General features: G+C 37.2%; 1 protein-coding gene across 8 annotated transcripts in view; it reads left to right on the forward strand.

Annotated features, from left to right (window-relative positions):
* GRM7 (glutamate metabotropic receptor 7) overlaps positions 1–17,322 on the forward strand; it is a 906,130-nt gene that overhangs the window by 287,070 nt on the left and 601,738 nt on the right. For all 8 annotated transcript variants that reach the window (XR_004300388.1, XR_004300389.1, XR_004300390.1 and 5 more), the window contains exon 2: positions 3,296–3,512. Coding sequence is in view for 4 of the 8 variants with exons in the window: in XM_032411836.1 (XP_032267727.1) it covers positions 3,296–3,512 (217 nt within the window). In the remaining 4 variants the exon portion in view is untranslated. The remainder of the gene's footprint in view (positions 1–3,295; positions 3,513–17,322) is intronic.

The raw sequence follows: 17,322 nt of genomic DNA on the forward strand, positions 1-17,322 counted from the left end.
CTCTTACTGTGAGGAGGCATGTCCTTATGCAGCTATATTTTTATCACAGAAATGAAATCCGTTTGTTCTTTCATTCCTTATTCTAATATATACATAATGTAGAAATAAGTACACTGTGTATAAGATGTGTACATGGTCCTAAAGGGCCATATGAGTCTTAAACTTTATTTATAATAAAGAGATAAACCCCGGACAGTGACCACTTTGAAAGGGTACATGGTAGTGAGGGAAGAAATCTGTTTCACCAGAATTTTCATCACTAAATTTGGGACACGGTTTAGAAAATGCACTTGCACTGGGAGCGCTTTACATTTCTGATATTTTACAGCAGCTACATAAATGCAAATTCAAGTAGAGGGCTGGATGTGTCTTCATTAGCACTGTCTCAAAGGTAGAAAGGGATTTTGGCAGCAAAGGCATCTGTGCAACAGCATGAAGCTTTTACATTTCCACAAGTTGAAATTGATGGAAATGTATTGACATGCTTGGCTTCTTCCCTTTTTATTTCTCATATGAAAAAGTCTCTCTCTCTCTCCCCACCTCTCTCCCTCTCTCTTCATCCCTCCCTTTAATCCCTTCCTCCCCCCGCCCCCCCAAAGTCTTTATTCAGTTGCTGTTTTCCTTACCTAAAATTTATAACCTTGGAACGATAAATGAAACAGGGAGCTCATTCTACTAAGGTATTTGTATAAGCTTCAACAAGGCATTTACATAAAATGTTTGAGTAACAGTCTAAGAATGATCACTAAAAAACTTTTAGTGGCTCTGTAGTCAGTGCTGTGGACTCCAGTAATCTACTTCCCTTCATTGTTTTATTCTTATTAAAATGTTTTACTAGCAATTCAGCAAAGTATCATAGTTGAGAGTTCAGAAGTTCGCACTGGACAGTTTCAGGTGTGAGTACTGCTCTCTATCTTACAACTTCGTGACTTGAGGCAAGGTCACATTCTACTTTCAACTCTCAACTTCCGCTTGTGTAAAATGAGGTAGTAATAATATAGTAAAGAATATTTACTGATGTTGAGATAAACTCATGCATAGGAAACTTTTAGAATATAACTGGCTGTAAGAAAGAGTTGGATAAATAATAAGCATTATTTCTAAAGCAATAATGACAGAAATATATAAAAAAAATATGTTCTTCCCTTAGGACAGTAAGGGGAATGTTTGCGATAACATGTCACAGAGTACTTGGGAAGTCAAATATGAGGAATGGGTAAACTTAGTAAGGAAACACACACTGTTCTCTGTTTTGATTATCGTCACCCCCATATATGAATCCACCAGTCTGTCCCAGCATTATGCTAAGCAATGCATAATCAATTATTCTTATCCCTCAAAACAACCTTTTATTAATGATACTTCATTGAGATAAAATAACTTCACCAGAGTAAACACTCATGAAGAGAAACACCAGGCTTTGATTCCAGATCTTGTCAATACTAAATCCCATTTTATTTCCACTACACCTCACTACCCCTATCGCAAGGAGCTTCTCATCAGCAGACTTTCTCACGCTGGTTTCGGGCTTTGAATCAGTGACAGTGCCCCCAGTGGTCAAGGAGAAAAAGTGCATCAAGGATGGGCGGCATAGTGGGTCATCTATGTCAGGGTCGTCTGACTTGAGAGTAATGTTGACCTAGAAAGGTTGGTAGAGAAATGAGCTTTACAGAGGTGGTAACCAGCTTTAAACAACAGTAAATGGGTTTACTTAGGCAAACTGCACTGGAAGGAGAAGAATAGATCAACACTGAGTAGAATTTTTCAGGGCTCAGAGAATCAACTTGAGTGTAGCTTTGGCATCTTTGGAGCAGAATTGACTGTTGGGCTTGGCTTGAGCAAAGATCAAAACTGGCCTTTAGATACTTAAAAAATCCATATGATAAAGCAAGGGTAAGTCCTAGGAGAGTGTGCAAGCAGAATTTTGTGAAGTCGCTCATTCTTACAGGCAGATTAATGGTACCAATCATAGGCTATTGCATGCTAGTGTTAGAAGAACAAGCAAGTGCATTGTAATAGTAACTAGTGTAGAGGCCCTGAAGTTAGGATCTAAGGCAGGGTCCTAACTGATGGCTACATTGGGGCTTCCTCTTGGGTATTTGGGATCCCAAGCAAACACTTTTTATAGGGCCTCTTTATGTATACATAATTTGATTGAGCTAAAATCAGCATGTCAGGCCATCTTAGGTAGCCTAATCTCATACAGTCTTAGGAAACAAGTACTATATCAGGTAATGGGAGCAATCTGCATGTTGGGCTACCTTCCTGGAACCAGGGGCCTGCTTTTGGGCCCTAGGATGATCCTCACAGGTGTAAGTTGTAGAGCTCCTTGGGACATCTGGTTAATCCCGTGCAGGGTAGAGGACCCAAGGATTGAATAAATGGAAAAATGGGAATCAGACACCCATGTGGGCTCCACGTAGGCAGGACTGCCAGCCCTCTATCACCACCCAAAGAGGAGCTTAGGAAATTTTGAGGAAGGCCCTCCAAAGTGCAGGGACTACTGAAGTGAAGGCCTTGTGGCAAGGTTCTAAGGGTGTTACTTAGCTACTTCATAATATTCTTGTGAAGAATACATGAAAAAATGCATGCAGCTTGCTTAGATATTTCCTCACAGATGATCAGTACACAAACAATGTTAGATGCCTAATGACATCCCCAATATTCATGAGCTGTGACAACTAAACCAATCTCTATACAAACTCCAGTTAGGCAGTTGTGTTTTTGTTGTTGTGGTGGTGGTGGTGGTGGTAGTTTCTAATAGTTTTTAAGAAATAAAGCATGGGGGCGCCTGGGTGGCTCAGTTGTTAGGCATCTACCTTCAGCTCAGGTCATGATCCTGGGGGTCCTGGGATCAAGCCCCGTGACTGGCTCCCCGCTGAGCAGGGAGCCTGCTTTTCCCTCTCCCTCTGCCCTTCCCTCCTGCTGCTGCTCACGCTCTCTCTCTCAAATAAATACATAAAAAAAAAAAAGAAGTAAAGCATGATTCTAAATGTTTGTCAGAATGTTTACAAATTCTTTTCTCCTAACCACCATGACTCATGTGATTCCCATGCCATCCTCATTCCCTCTGAGGAGGAAACAAAAGGCCAAGGCACAAAAGTACATCCTTTTGTGCTTTCTGAAAGTAGTTGGTTGTGTTTAGATGGTTTGCTGTTGCAGGGTGTTGTTTGCTAAAACACACATCCTCTTTGGAGCTCAAGCCCTGTATTTTGAGTGAATTATCCTAAGTATAAATGAATCTCTCACATCCTGGTAGTGTGATCTCTCATGTGGTGCTTTCCTTTCTTTCCAGATCCCCCAGATCAGTTATGCATCAACAGCACCTGAGTTAAGTGATGATCGGCGCTACGACTTCTTCTCTCGTGTGGTCCCACCTGACTCCTTCCAAGCTCAAGCTATGGTGGACATTGTAAAGGCCCTAGGCTGGAATTACGTGTCTACCCTTGCATCTGAAGGGAGTTACGGAGAGAAAGGTGTGGAATCCTTCACGCAGATTTCCAAAGAGGCAGGTAGGAAGAGATTGCAATGGTCAAGATGACCCTCTTCATGCGTCTGTGGCTTGTAGTGTTCTTTCCAATCTTCGTTAAACCAACACTGTAGATAATCACCATACCCCTACTCTCACACTCCCTACTGCCGTTAAGTAAATCGGTAAAGCCTTCATTTATAAGACTTCGCCATTTTTGAAGAGAATATTTTCAAAAGTGTGAAACTGAAGTCCTTTAGTATTAGTAGCCAAAAGGGAGACAACAGACTATGCACTAAATTTGATATCTTACTTATGTGTAATGAATAACCGTGTGGATTGCAGTCTGCATACAGAAACCTGAGGCAGTGCTGCTAAGTGTGCATGCCCTTCCTCTCTGCCCCTCTCCAAAATGTGCAAATTGTTTAGAATTATGAGACCCTAGTCATGGGGTCTCTTTGCTTTGAAGAGGAATGACAGTGACAACTCTGAATGACTTATCCAAAACAAAGTTAAATAAATTATCTAGACAGTAGACTGTATTTAGACAAATAGTCTTTTGAACTTCATTTTGACAAAGGCAGTTCAATTAAGTAGCACTTGTAGTACATTCTTTTATGCTGAAAATGGAAGTAATGAGTTCAAATGTTTGGCCAGCTGGTTTCCACTGGGCAGATTTTGAAAAATGAGAGAAAATCTTCACACTTAGGAATTCTGGCAATAAATATTGAGGCTTCCCCATATGGAAATATTGGATACAGTAAACACATATTTAAAAAACGCATGCTTGGATATTCCTGTAAAGTTCTTAATGCTAAAGTTAGGTCCTCAGTTTGGGCTGTAAGAATTTCATCTAATCTAAATTGTTACTGACTGGAATAGTTAGCTGACCATTAAGGCAAACACACACATAAAAGGTCCTTTCATGAGGAAAAATGTCATAAATCCTTAAGACATGGTTTTGAATACTTGACCGTCATACCACAGATACACCCAGACATGTAATGTGTTAGCGTATAAATGGTCTATCTGCATGTGGCTACTGAAAGAAGGGAGCCAGGGCTTGTGTAAATCCCATGATTTTAACTCAGTCCCTTATCATTAGCTCTAATTTGAATAATTCACTTGAGAGCTGGGTCATTTTTATATTTTTCTATCTGACTGAAATATTCTTACTCTTCATAACTTTGACTAGAAAACTTGATTATTGACAGGTCTCATCCTAAATGCCATTTCTAGGTTTATATAAATGTACTCCAAACTTCCTTGGGTCTATTCGCTTGGCCTTGTATTTTTAGTGTCTTCTCCCACAGCAGTGTCACATGCTAGTATAATTTGTTGTTGTTGATGTTTTCTGTCTTGTCCCCCAGACTCTAAGAGGAGATCATGTGTGTCTCATTCACTACTACAGTCCCAGCCACTGTGTTTCTAAGGGAAACATACTTAGTATAATTCAGCCAGAAATTTTCTGATTAGGAAAGAAACCTTAAATCTGGGCTTGTGTCATGCATGCTATGATTTATAGGAGTCATTAATAATTGGCTTTGTGAATCTACAAAGAAATAGCTTATCAGTTTTGGTAACTGCATTTTTATTTCTTTCTGTTTCTTTGACTCTTGCTTTGACCCAAATGCTAGAAGCCAATTTAGAGCAATAACTAAAATACGAGCATAAAAGCCAATAGAAAAAAATAAAGAGAAGATACGGGTAAAATAGTAAGATAAAGCTCAGAGATACAGTTGAGATACCATCTTATTCTACGTAATTGCTGCAAGTGGGTCTCAAATTTAATGCTGAATCTTTGTACTGGACAAAGCAAAGAGTACTACCCACTTTGTTACAAAATTTACAGTGTCCATAAGGTCAAAATCATGTTGATTGTTCAGTCAAGGACAGAAGCAAGACAAATGTTTGCTCTGGATCTTTTATAAAAGTCTATATTTTATAGACATGTCAGTGGTGAGTTTCATATGGTTGTTTATTCCTGGTGTCACTTGGTGAAAACTTAAGATACATCAGAGTCTGCTGTATAATGATACTGCAGAAAGGAAAAGCCCTTGCAATATGGTATGAACTCCCAGCTCCTAATTTTAGTTAAACATACATTGAAATGACCCAGCACAGAAATAAAGATTGTATCATTGGCAGCCATTTCGTATGAGATTCTTCAGTCGGAGAGCCTTTGAATTTGGGGATGAGAGTAACTAAAAAGCCAGTTGCAGAATCACAAGAAAACATTGAGGGTTCAGGTAATACCTCAAAGATTGGTTCTTTTCCTATAAGTATTATGATATTCATTATGTACTTATAATAAATTTCATTGAAACCATATCATTTGTGCAATTAATATAAGTGAATTCACTGATGTGCTTAACAAACACCCCTGTTCCACCCCTAAAGAAATAAAAAGGAATATTGCAATTTAAATGGCAGGCAGGACTTTTACTCACCAGTGTGTAGATTACTTAGAGAAAACTTGAGGTGGGAAACATGATTGTATTGCTTCTTCAGCTGTTTTCACTTCTGTGGCCTCATAATGTGAGCATCTTCCTACCCCAAGCATGACTTTAGTAGACAGATACATATTCATATGCCACAATCTCTAAAATAATCCAACTGCTTCCTCTGATATTCAGTCAAAGAAACAGCAATATATTCTAATTCAGAAACATAAAAAAGGAAAAGAAAAAATTGTTTTATTAGAATTTCTTGGAAGATATATGCTTAAGGAATTTTTAAGGGTAATTTTAAAGGTCTACTTTTTCTCTTATCTGTGGACTGTAGAACCTGGTTCTCTAAGAAAGATCCATATCCATGTGAATGTGTAGAAGGGGTGGTGGGGCATGGAGATGAGCAAGCACTCTGATGTCAGGAGGATGGGGATTTGAGGAACAGGCACTATTACTTTCATGCTGTAAAACTTTTGATACATGATTTAACTTTTTAGGTCTCAGGTTCCTCAGGTAGAGAATGAGATGAATACCTGCTTCATCAGGTTAGTAACATAAGTAAGGTAGGGAATCACCTAACACCCAACAATACCAGATTCTTATTAGTGCATCACACCAGTTCCATTCTCCATAGATTAGTGTTGCAGGGTTCTTGTCTCACGAAGAATGAATCTCTCAGACAACAGGGTGAAGTGAAGTGAAAGTTTATTAAGGGAAGGTGAGAACATAAAGGAAAGAAAAGGATCTCTCTAGAGTGAGAGGGGTCCCGAAAGGGTTGCCATTGAGGGCTTTTATGGTCAGTCTTTTATAAAAAAACTGACCAGGGAACTTGTTAAATATCTTGTCTACAACATTTAAGACAAACAAGGTGGATTAGTAAATATTATGAAAATATCTCACCTATATTTAGAACAGACAAAGTGGATTTGTTATGTTCCCTTCTCTCTGGTTAATATCTTGTCTATAACATTTCTCCACATCTGGGTTTCTGTGAGCCTGATTAGGTAGCCCCCTACCTGTCTCTCCCTACCTAGCCTTGCCTGTCCCTTATTCATTAGTAGAGTTATTGTTTGAGTTTTAAAAATTTGAAAATAATGCAAGTGATAGATGACATTTACCTTTAGCTATAACTACAAAGTTTTATATATTATATATAATTATATAATGTAATATAAATTACATGTGTATATAATAGCTGAGTTGCTATTTTTGCTAATATGCTTTCATTATATAAGAAGCATAAGAAGAAAAAGAGGTTAACTATTAACATTGTCCTATGTATGTAGTGTGTGTGTGTGTGAGAGAGAGAGAGAGAGGGAGAGAGAGAATGCAAGTGAGAGAGAGCATAAACTCATTGATGTTTCTATGTACTGCTAGCAGGCTTGAAGGAGTTACTTCCATTCTTTCTGAACAGTTTAACTTTGAAGATTATGATTCTTCTCTTTTATAAATGTCTTTAAGAGTTTCACCCAGGGTGCCTGGGTGGCTCAGTTAGTTAAGCCTTGAACTTTGGCTCAGGTCATGATCTCAGGGTCCTGGGATCAAGCCCCGCATGAGTGCTGTGGCTCAGCAGGGAGTCTGCTTGAGATTCTCTCTCTCCCTCTTCTCTGCACCTCCCCACGCTCTCTCTCTCTCAAATAAATAAATAAATAAATAAGAGTTTTACCCTTTCAGAATACTTTAGTTCCAAACCTTACTTTTGACTTAAGTCCTGAAGCAGTTCTACTTATAGAACTAGAGTGTGAGGTGTATCCACCATGCACATAGTCAAGAACATGGATGAGCAATCCTTTATCATACTCTGATAGAACATGTCAAGACAATGATCTCTGAGGAAAAGAGCCATCCTGCATTAGAAGGCCATATAATTTGTTTGGAACATGGAAGCCTAGGCTCTAAACTGTCAAAGAAAACCTCAATAATTCTCTCATGTAGTCATGGGAGATTTAAATATGCATGGATGCTGCTCCTTGTTGAACTTTCAGAGAGATCTGTAACATGATTTCTTAGATGATGAGATTTTTGTAAAACAGTTATATTTGCATAAATTGCCCTGTTTATTTGAATGAATGCACATGCAATATCAACAAAAGCAATTTATTGTTTAATATCACAAGGAATGAGAGATTATTCACTTCCAATGTGCTTTAATATTCAGGTCTACGTAATAACCTAAATAGCCTAAATTAGACATACAGACTCCTCTTTCTAAAGTGAAGGTAAAAGTAAATGTTTATGATAGTATATACAACATTAATATATTCTAGACTTTTGAATCAAATTTGGTTCAATGATTATGAGAGTAAGGGCATCACATATGACTTTCAAATTTGCCAGACAATTTTCAGAAGAATCCCATGACCACTGCTTCACAATATGACATAAATAGTAATGATTTGCTACTGCCCATGGTATCATGACAGATGTCAACTTTTCAAAACCTGAAATAACAGTTAAAACTATCCTTTTGGTATTTCATGACAGTTACTTAGTACAGATATTTCAATTGGCCTTATAAAGTAATTAACCATTATTAGTCAGATAAACCATAGAACTTATTTTTATTTAATAGTATATCTTAATCTAGAATATTTTTTCCTTGAATAATTAGGTGAGACTTAATTGACTATTAATAACTTTTTTTCAATCCTCAGTTCTTTTTTAGATCTCAGGAGCTAGTTGGATTTGCTTATTATGGGATTCTGTTTTCCTTATAGGATTTTGTGCTTCTCTCTGTTTCAGAGATGCAATGTTCTCTTCCATTGTGTGGAAATTGTCAGTCTTCCCCACCTTACCATAACCTCTATGAGGTCAAGGACTTTGCCTTGTGACCCTATAATCTCCCATAGTATTTGACATATAGAAGGCATTCAATAAATATTTAAGGGAAGGAGAGAAGGAAGGAGGAATTGCATGTCTTCCTTTGCCTTTTAGAAAAACAAAGCCTGTAGATGAAGCAAGTATGATATGTAATTTTATGATATAATTTTGTGGCTTGTGGGTCGTAAAAAACTTATATCCTACACCTGTTTGCTGTGATTTATTACAGCTGCCCTCACTCTGACTCTACTACCTTCTTCTGTCTTATGATCCCCTCACAAAACTTAAAGCAATGTGATGCAGCATGTCTTTAATTCCCAATGTCTCCATCTAGGTTGAATTTCAGGGTTTTCTTTTCCTTTTTTTTGTTTTGTTTTGTTTTGTTTTCTTTCTGTCTGTATTATGGTGAATATAGAAAACTCAGAGGCATTTTAAAGCCTCACTGCATTGTTTCCTGAATGATGTGTTCAGTGGTCCTAGTTTAAATACAAGTATTAAACATTTAAAGGCTAATTTTCAAAACATACAATCACAAGAACTCCCATGATATAATTTATCTTCAGTTGTGCTTAAAACCAAACTGTAAATTCCCCAAGAAGAAGTTTTATCTTTTTTATTTTATTTTTTGGATTCTCAGTGGTTAGCACAGCATTTTAGATTTTAACCCTGACTCCATTTCTTAGCACATCTTGAGGGTGACCCCTCAGCCAGCCCATCATTGCCGTTTACTTCTGAGCCCCATTTGATTCACCTTCATTCATAGCTACAGCTATCCATGCCTCCAGATTAGCCCCTCTCTTATAGTATTTGTTCAGCTATGATGATAATCTTTCTAAAATAGAAAGAAAGCCATTTCATTATCTGTCTCTGGTCTCCCTTTCCCCAGAGGATTAAGTAAAAGCTACCTAGCATGGCCTATAGGTCCTTTCTGATCTAGAGTCTGCTTCAGTCACCAGTCTCATTCGCATAGTCTCCCTGTTCTCTTTTATTCCCACCTCAAGCCCCATACACACTCTCTTTACCCTGCCACAGTCAACCTTCTGTAGGTATCAGGATACTCTGTTCCTTTGTAAATCCTATACCTCTGCCCGGACTGCCAACTAACTCCCAGTTTATTTTCTCAAAACATAACACCCTGGGGATAGCCATCCCTGACTTAATCTTGCCTCATGATCCTATTTCGGATTGCCATGTATACATTTGTCTATTTTAACAACACTCCATTTGAAGTCTACTTCCCTGAATAAATTCATGGAGAATGACCAATTGCAGAAGTCTTGAGGAGTAAACAAGCCTGCATCTCACTGTAGAGCTAAAATGGCCAGGTGTTCATGTTCCCAGCCTCCCTTGAAGCGAAGATATAGTCATGTAACCCAATCTTGGCTAATCAGACATTCACACCAGAGGTGAATCAAGACCTGGGGGTACAGAGAAGCAGGAGCAATGGAAAACCCGTATTGTTGACAGTGGCAGCATTGAAAGCCATGTTCTCGGGCTGGAGTAGCGTCCAGCATGAGCTGGCAGCAGTAGCACAGTTCCCAGCTTCCATTCCAAGAGTAGCAGCAACAGTGGTGCCCCAGCTAACTTGGTTCTGTGGCACCTCTTTTGGCTTTGATACTGATAGCTTAGTCATCCTTTGTTTGGGCTCAGTTTCTGACTTTGGTTCCCTGGCCTCCCCAGGGATTCTGTGGGTTGTCCAGCATAATTTAAATAATAATTTAAGGGTGCACCTGGGTGGCTCAGTCAGTTGAGTGTCTGGCTTTTGATTTTGGCTCAGGTCATGATCTCAGGGTCATGAGATCGAGACCCACATTGGGCTCCCTGCTGGGTGTGAAGCCTGCTTAGGATTCTCTCCCTCCTCCTGTCCCTCCCTTCCTGCTTGTGTGTGGGCACATGCACATGCGCACTCTCTCTCTCAAAAAAAAAAAAAACTTTAAAATAATAATTTAAATTTATAATTTATTTTCTACTTAATCTAGACAAGGTTTACTTTAGTTGTTTGGCTTTTACCTTCATTAATATAATTGAGAGTGTCTCTTCCATAAGTTCCATAATACCTTTTGCATAACTGTGTCATAGAATTGATTGCATGTTATTGTAATCTGGCTAATTATCCTCTCCCAGTATAATGTAAGTTTATTGAGAATAGGCATTATGTTGTATTTGTCTTTCAACACTCTATACCCAGGATAATGTCCAACATAGAGTAGTCTCAATAAATGCACATTTATTTTTTTATTTTTATTTTTTTTAAAGATTTTATTTATTTATTTGACAGAGAGAGACACAGCGAGAGAGGGAACACAAGCAGGGGGAATAGAAGAGGGAGAAGCAGGCTTCCCGCAGAGCAGGGAACCCGATGCGGGGCTCGATCCCAGGACCCTGGGATCATGACCTGAGCCGAAGGCAGACGCTTAACGACTGAGCCACCCAGGCGCCCCGCACATTTAATTTAAAAATAGTCTTTTAATAATGGAAGAGGTGATGATTTAATGGCTGTAGTCGGCACAGTGAAACTGTTGGAAGTTTTTCCAATTTAGCTTTCTAAACTTATCATTAATCTGTTATAATAAACTGATTTTATAGAAGGAAAAAGATGGCATAAAATATCTGCTGGTCTGCCTTATATACAATGTATGTCTGAGTACTTTCTTTGTGTCAGATACTGTTCCAGCATAATAGTTATAAATAATAATTATAGTAGTGACAACCACAAGGCAATAATAATAATCTTTGCTTTCTTAGAGTAGAAATACATAAATAGAACTATGAAAACAGCCTTGTTGAGGCATGCCATAAGGGGGAACTCTGGAAGAAAATAGATGCTTAGTTGGCCGACAAGGTTGACCTAAATGGGGTAATGAATGCCATTTAAGGAAGAGAGAGTCATAGAGAGTCATATTAAAAACCCAAAAGAAAATTACGTACTGGTATTTTAATTTTTAAAGGGTATAAGAAATAGCATTGCTTTGAAAAAATTTATGCATCTTGAATTACTATGATATAAAATGTTCTTCCATACAACATGGAAACCGTTGCAGAAAATGCTTTGGCTTTTGGGCCAAAAACTTCTCATTCTGGTCCTACGTCCCACAGTAACTGACTGGGAGTCAGCATCCTTTGTGTTGTAAAGTCATCACATATTTATTGAGAAAACTAGTCTTTCCTGGTTCTGATGATTCTCAGATGCATATCACCCTGATTGCAAAGGATGGGTTTCTTCCAGGCAATAATAGACTGTCATTGTGGATGTGAGACTAGAAATAGATGATGACAGAGTGTTTTTGCTGCATGAAGGAATAGACACTGGAAAAGACATCTCAGCAATTCCTTCTCACCCCTCCTACCTACCTTCATTGCACTTGAGCATCATGAAGGAATATGAAAGGATCTGAAGATAAAGTGAACTCCTCCTTTTCTCACCTACTTGGTATGATTAGGAGTGGAAGGACATGGGATTGTGGTACTGAGGTTAAAGATGTAATGAAAAGGAACATAGCTCGACTTTAAATATAGGAGAGACTCAAAAGTAGAGGATTCTATTGAGCAATAGAATTTCTTGGTCAGTTGGGTAGGGGAGAAGAACGTTGTTGTTCTGGGGTAGTTTACATTGGAAAGTAACCATGCTCTTACATAATAATATACCCACTAAACTTTAGAGGCAGAAGATTTGATTTATTCTCCCGACTCAGTAATGCTGCATTCAGCCTTCAGGTGAGCCTTTCTTTTCTTGGTTTTTACAGAAGTTTTATTGGAAGAGACTCTCAGCTTGAATCTCATAGGTGTTGATGGATGTCAGCAAGAGGGAGAAATTGCAGTAGAAAAAAATAGAATAACAGCCTATAGAACTAGAAGGAAACATGTAGAGTTCAAGTGCTTATTGGGCATGTGTACATTTTGGTTGTGGGAAAGTAGGAAACTTGATTTTGAGTCCCACTAAGGCCATGCACAGTGGGGAAGAGACATTTCCCAAAGTAATTTCAGTGCTCTAACCAAAAGTTGGGGGTGGTCACAGTCTAAAATATGTTATTTTTTGGTTGCCTTTGCCAGAGGTTTCATTCCACTGGGACAGGCAAGTAAAAGGGGAGGGAGTTTTGAACAGAATTCACACAGAAAAGTGCAATATTCATCAAAACAGTGGCAAGGAGATGGGCACTGGAATTAGTCAAATGGATAGTTCTAAAAAATAGATACTCTAGTCCAAGAAACCTTAAATTAATAATTGGTTGCTTGCAAAATATGTATTTACTAGACTCCAGGTCCTTCCTAAATAATTTTGTATTTTGAACAACCTGATGTGCATATGTAAATGTAGCCTCTTGGAGAGACCGCACAGAGGGATCTGTTTTCCTTTTATTTAGCAAATGGATCCCTGCTGTTAAATCTTTCAAGAGATTATAGGAAATTCTACAAAGCCTTACATCAGTTGCATTAGCACTCTCAGGCAAACTGAAGGATCAGTAGCCTTCCTAAACACATACTACCTTAAGATTTGAAATACTTTGACCTTGGGTAGCTCCAAATTTGCCTATTCCTGATGTTTCACATTTCCTGTTATTCTTTTGGCTGGGTATCTTAAATAATAAGCACTTTAAACATACTGCCAATAATGATTAGATGGTATTTTCTATTATGTTAATATTTTAGAATTGACAACTGTCACGCAAACTCCTTTTTAGATAGGTATCAATGGGATGTCATCACTCTTTATACAAGCCATACTATTTGGGTGACCCTTTGAGAAACTAGTATATAGTTACAACATAGATTTTTACATACAAGGTAAATACTAAAAGTCATCATGATGGTTATACAAGTCTTAAGAGAAAAATTTGAGGTATATATTAGAAGTGCCTAAAAATAAAAGAATGCTTACTAAAAGTGTCCACTTATGAAAAAGGTTTATTTTTCTTAGGCTGTTAGTGATCCTTTGGATTTAAATTAAAGAAAAGAAATTAAACAGTCAATATTACACATACAAACCTGGTATATTTCTTATCAAAGAAGATAAATTTCCTTGGGAATGCTGAAGTTGTCAGGATTATAACTACAGAAATTTTGATGAGTGATGACTAATTATATAGAATTATGTTGTTTTCAAATTCTTAATACTAGAGGGTACAGAAATTACATATTCTTCTGGTCAAAGTTTTTTGGCACAAACGTTAATACTTAGTTTTATATCGGGGCACCTGGGTGGCTCAGTTGTTAAGCGTCTGCCTTCGGCTCGGGTCATGATCCCAGGGTCCTGGGATCGAGCCCCGCATCGGGCTCCCTGCACTGCGGGAGGCCTGCTTCTCCCTCTCCCACTCCCCCTGCTTGTGTTCCCTCTCTCGCTATCTCTGTCTGTCAAATAAATAAAATCTTTAAAAAAAACAAAACAAAACTTAGTTTTATATCAGGATCATGAGTGTTATTTTCTAAAATCTTGGTATATGGTAATGCACTTAATACACATTCCATTCTCCACACTTTGAGTAACAAATGTAAGTTTTGTTATCAGTCTGTTCTTATGGGAGTTTTGTTCAACAGTAACTGGTGAATAATTAAGATAGGAAGTAGAAAGTGGGATGGCTTGCATTAGACTCACAGACTGCATTCTTCTCAAGAGTTTGCATCATTTAGTTATTGGGCTCCCACCATATTTTTTCCCAGCTTTATCCCAGTCATAGTTGACATACAACATTGGGAAAGTTTAAGGTATACATAGTGATGATTTGATACACTTATATTTTGTAGAATAATTACCACGGTAGGGTTAGTTACCACCTATTACCTCACATGACTACCATGTGGTAAGGACATTTAAGATTTTCTCTTAGCAACATTCAAGTATATAATACAGTGTAGTTAATTATAATCACCATGCAGTACCTTAGATCCCTAGCACTTATTCATCTTCTAACTGAAAGTTTGCACCATTTGACTGATATCTCCTAGTTACCTATACCTCCCAACCTCTGGCAACTACCATTCTACTCTCCGTTTCTATGAGTTTGGCTTTTATAGATTCCACATATAAGTGGTATCATACAGTATTTGTCTTTCTTTGTCTGACTTATTTCACTTAGCATAACGTCTCCAAGGTCCATCCATGTTGTTGCAAATGGCAGCATTTCCTTCTTTGTAATGACTGAATAATAGTTCAGTGTGTGTGTGTGTGTGTGTGTGTGTGTGTAGATATATGTGTGTGTGTATATATTATAATTTATATATATATATAAAGTTTTCTTTATCCATTCATCCATTGACATTAGGTTGTTTCCTTATCTTGCCTATGGTGAATAATGCTGCAAGGAACATGGGAGTGCAGACATCTCTTTTCAATCCTGATTTTATTTCCTTTGGATATATACCCAGAAGTCTATTTGCTGGATCATATGGTAGTTGTAGTTTTAAAATTTTTCAGGAGGCTCCATATTATTTCCTGTAATGGCTGTACCAATTTACATTCCTGCCAGTAGTGCACAGGGTTCCCTTTTCACCACATTCTCACCAACACGTATGTCCTCATTTTGATCACAGCCATTACAACAGATGTGAGGTGGTATCTCATTGCAGTTTTGATTTGCTTTCCTCTGATGAGTAGTGATATTGAGCATCTTTTTATGTACCTGTTGGCCATCTGTATGTCTTCTTTGGAAAATATTAGATCTTCTGCCCATTTTTTAATCAGTGATTTTTTTCTTTACTTTTCTTTTTTCTTTGTTTTTGTTTTTCCTATTATGTTGCAGAAGTTCCTTGTATATTTTGGATATCAACCTATTATTAGATATATGATTTGCAAATATCTTCTCCCATTCTGTAGGCTGTCTTTTCATTTTGCTGATTATTTCTTTTGCTGTGCAGAAACTTTTAATTTGATGTAGTCCCACTTACTTATTTTTGCTTTCGTTGCTTGTGCTTTTGGATGTCATATCAAAAAACAAAACAAAACAAAACAAAACAAAACAAAAAACCAGAACCAAAAAACAAAACAAAAAAAGAACCCTGCCAAGACCAATATCAAGGATAATTTTCTCTGTTTTCTTCTAGGAGTCATACGGCCTCAGGTTTTTTTGTTTAAGTCATTTGTCTATTTTGAGTTAAATTTTGTGAGTGGTGTAAGATGGAGTCTAATTTCATTCTTCTGCATTGGTTATCCAATTTTCCAATACCATTTATTGAAGAGATTATTCTTTCTCTATTGAGTATTGTTGGCTCCCTTTCAAATATTAATTGAACGTATAGGTGAGGGTTTATATTCTGGGCTCTCTATTCTGTTTGTTGATTTATGTGACTGTTTTTAATGCCAATATCATACTGTTTTGGTTACTGTAGGTTTGTAATAGAGTTTGAAATCAGGATGCATGATGCTCCCTTCTTTGTTCTTTCTCAGGAGTGCTTAGGCTACTCAGGGTCTTTGTGCTTCCACATGAATTTTAGGATTGTTTTTTCTACTTCTGTGAAAAATGCTACTAGATATTGATAGGGATCTTACTAAATCTATACATGGTTTTGGACATTTTAACAATATTAATTCTGATCTGTGAACATGCATTTTAATGCTACTGTGAATGGGATTGTTTTCTTTATTTGTTTTTCAAATAGTTTGTTATTTGTTTATTAAACACCATTGCTTTTTGTATGTTGATTTTGTATCCTGCAACTTTACTGAAATTCGTTCATTAGTTCTATCAGTGTTGGCGGAGTCTTTAGGATTTTTCATATGTAAGACCATATCATCTGTAAGCAAAAACAATTTTACTTCTGTTCTTATTTGGATAACTTTGTTTCTTTTTATTGCCTGATCACTCCTGCTAGGATTTATAATACTATGTTGAATAGGAGTGATGAGAGTAGGTACCCTTTTCTTGTTCCTGATCTTAGAGGAAAGGTTTTCAACCTATCACCATTAAAGATGATGTTAGCTGTAGGTGTGGCATATTATTGTGTTGAGGTACATTTCTTCTATACTCAATTTTTAAAAAGTTTTTATTTAATATACCCAAATTGTTGAGGGTTTTATCATGAAAGGTTGTGGTGTCAGATGCTTTTTCTGCATCTATTCAGGTAACCATATGCTTTTTTTAACTTTTGTTCTATTAATCTAGTATATAACATTTATTGATTTGTACTTGTTGAACCATTCTTGTATCCCAAAGAAAAATCCTACTTGATTATGACATTTGATCCTTTTAGTGTGCTTTGATTTCAGCTTGCTAATGTTATCTGTCTATCTATCTATTTATTTCTGAAATATTACATTGGTTTCAGGTATACAACATACACATATTTTGTTGAGAATATTTTTCTATATCCATCAGAGATATTGGCTTGTACTTTTCTTTTCTTGTAGTATCCTCATCTTGCTTTGGTATCAGGATAATGCTATTCTCATAAAATGACTTTTGGAATTTTCCATCCTTTTCAATGATTTAGAAGAATTTGAGAAGGATTAGCATTAGTTTTTCATTAAATTCTTGGTAGGAGTCACCAGGGAAAACCTCTGGGCCTAGGCTTTTCTTTTTTGGGAGATTTTTGATTACTTATTCAATCTTCCTACTCATTATTGGTCTGTTCAGATTTTCTGTTTCTTTGTGA

This window comes from Phoca vitulina, unplaced genomic scaffold (genome assembly GCF_004348235.1).
Source record: "Phoca vitulina isolate PV1807 unplaced genomic scaffold, GSC_HSeal_1.0 scaffold13, whole genome shotgun sequence".
Classification (NCBI taxonomy): Eukaryota; Metazoa; Chordata; class Mammalia; order Carnivora; family Phocidae; genus Phoca; species Phoca vitulina.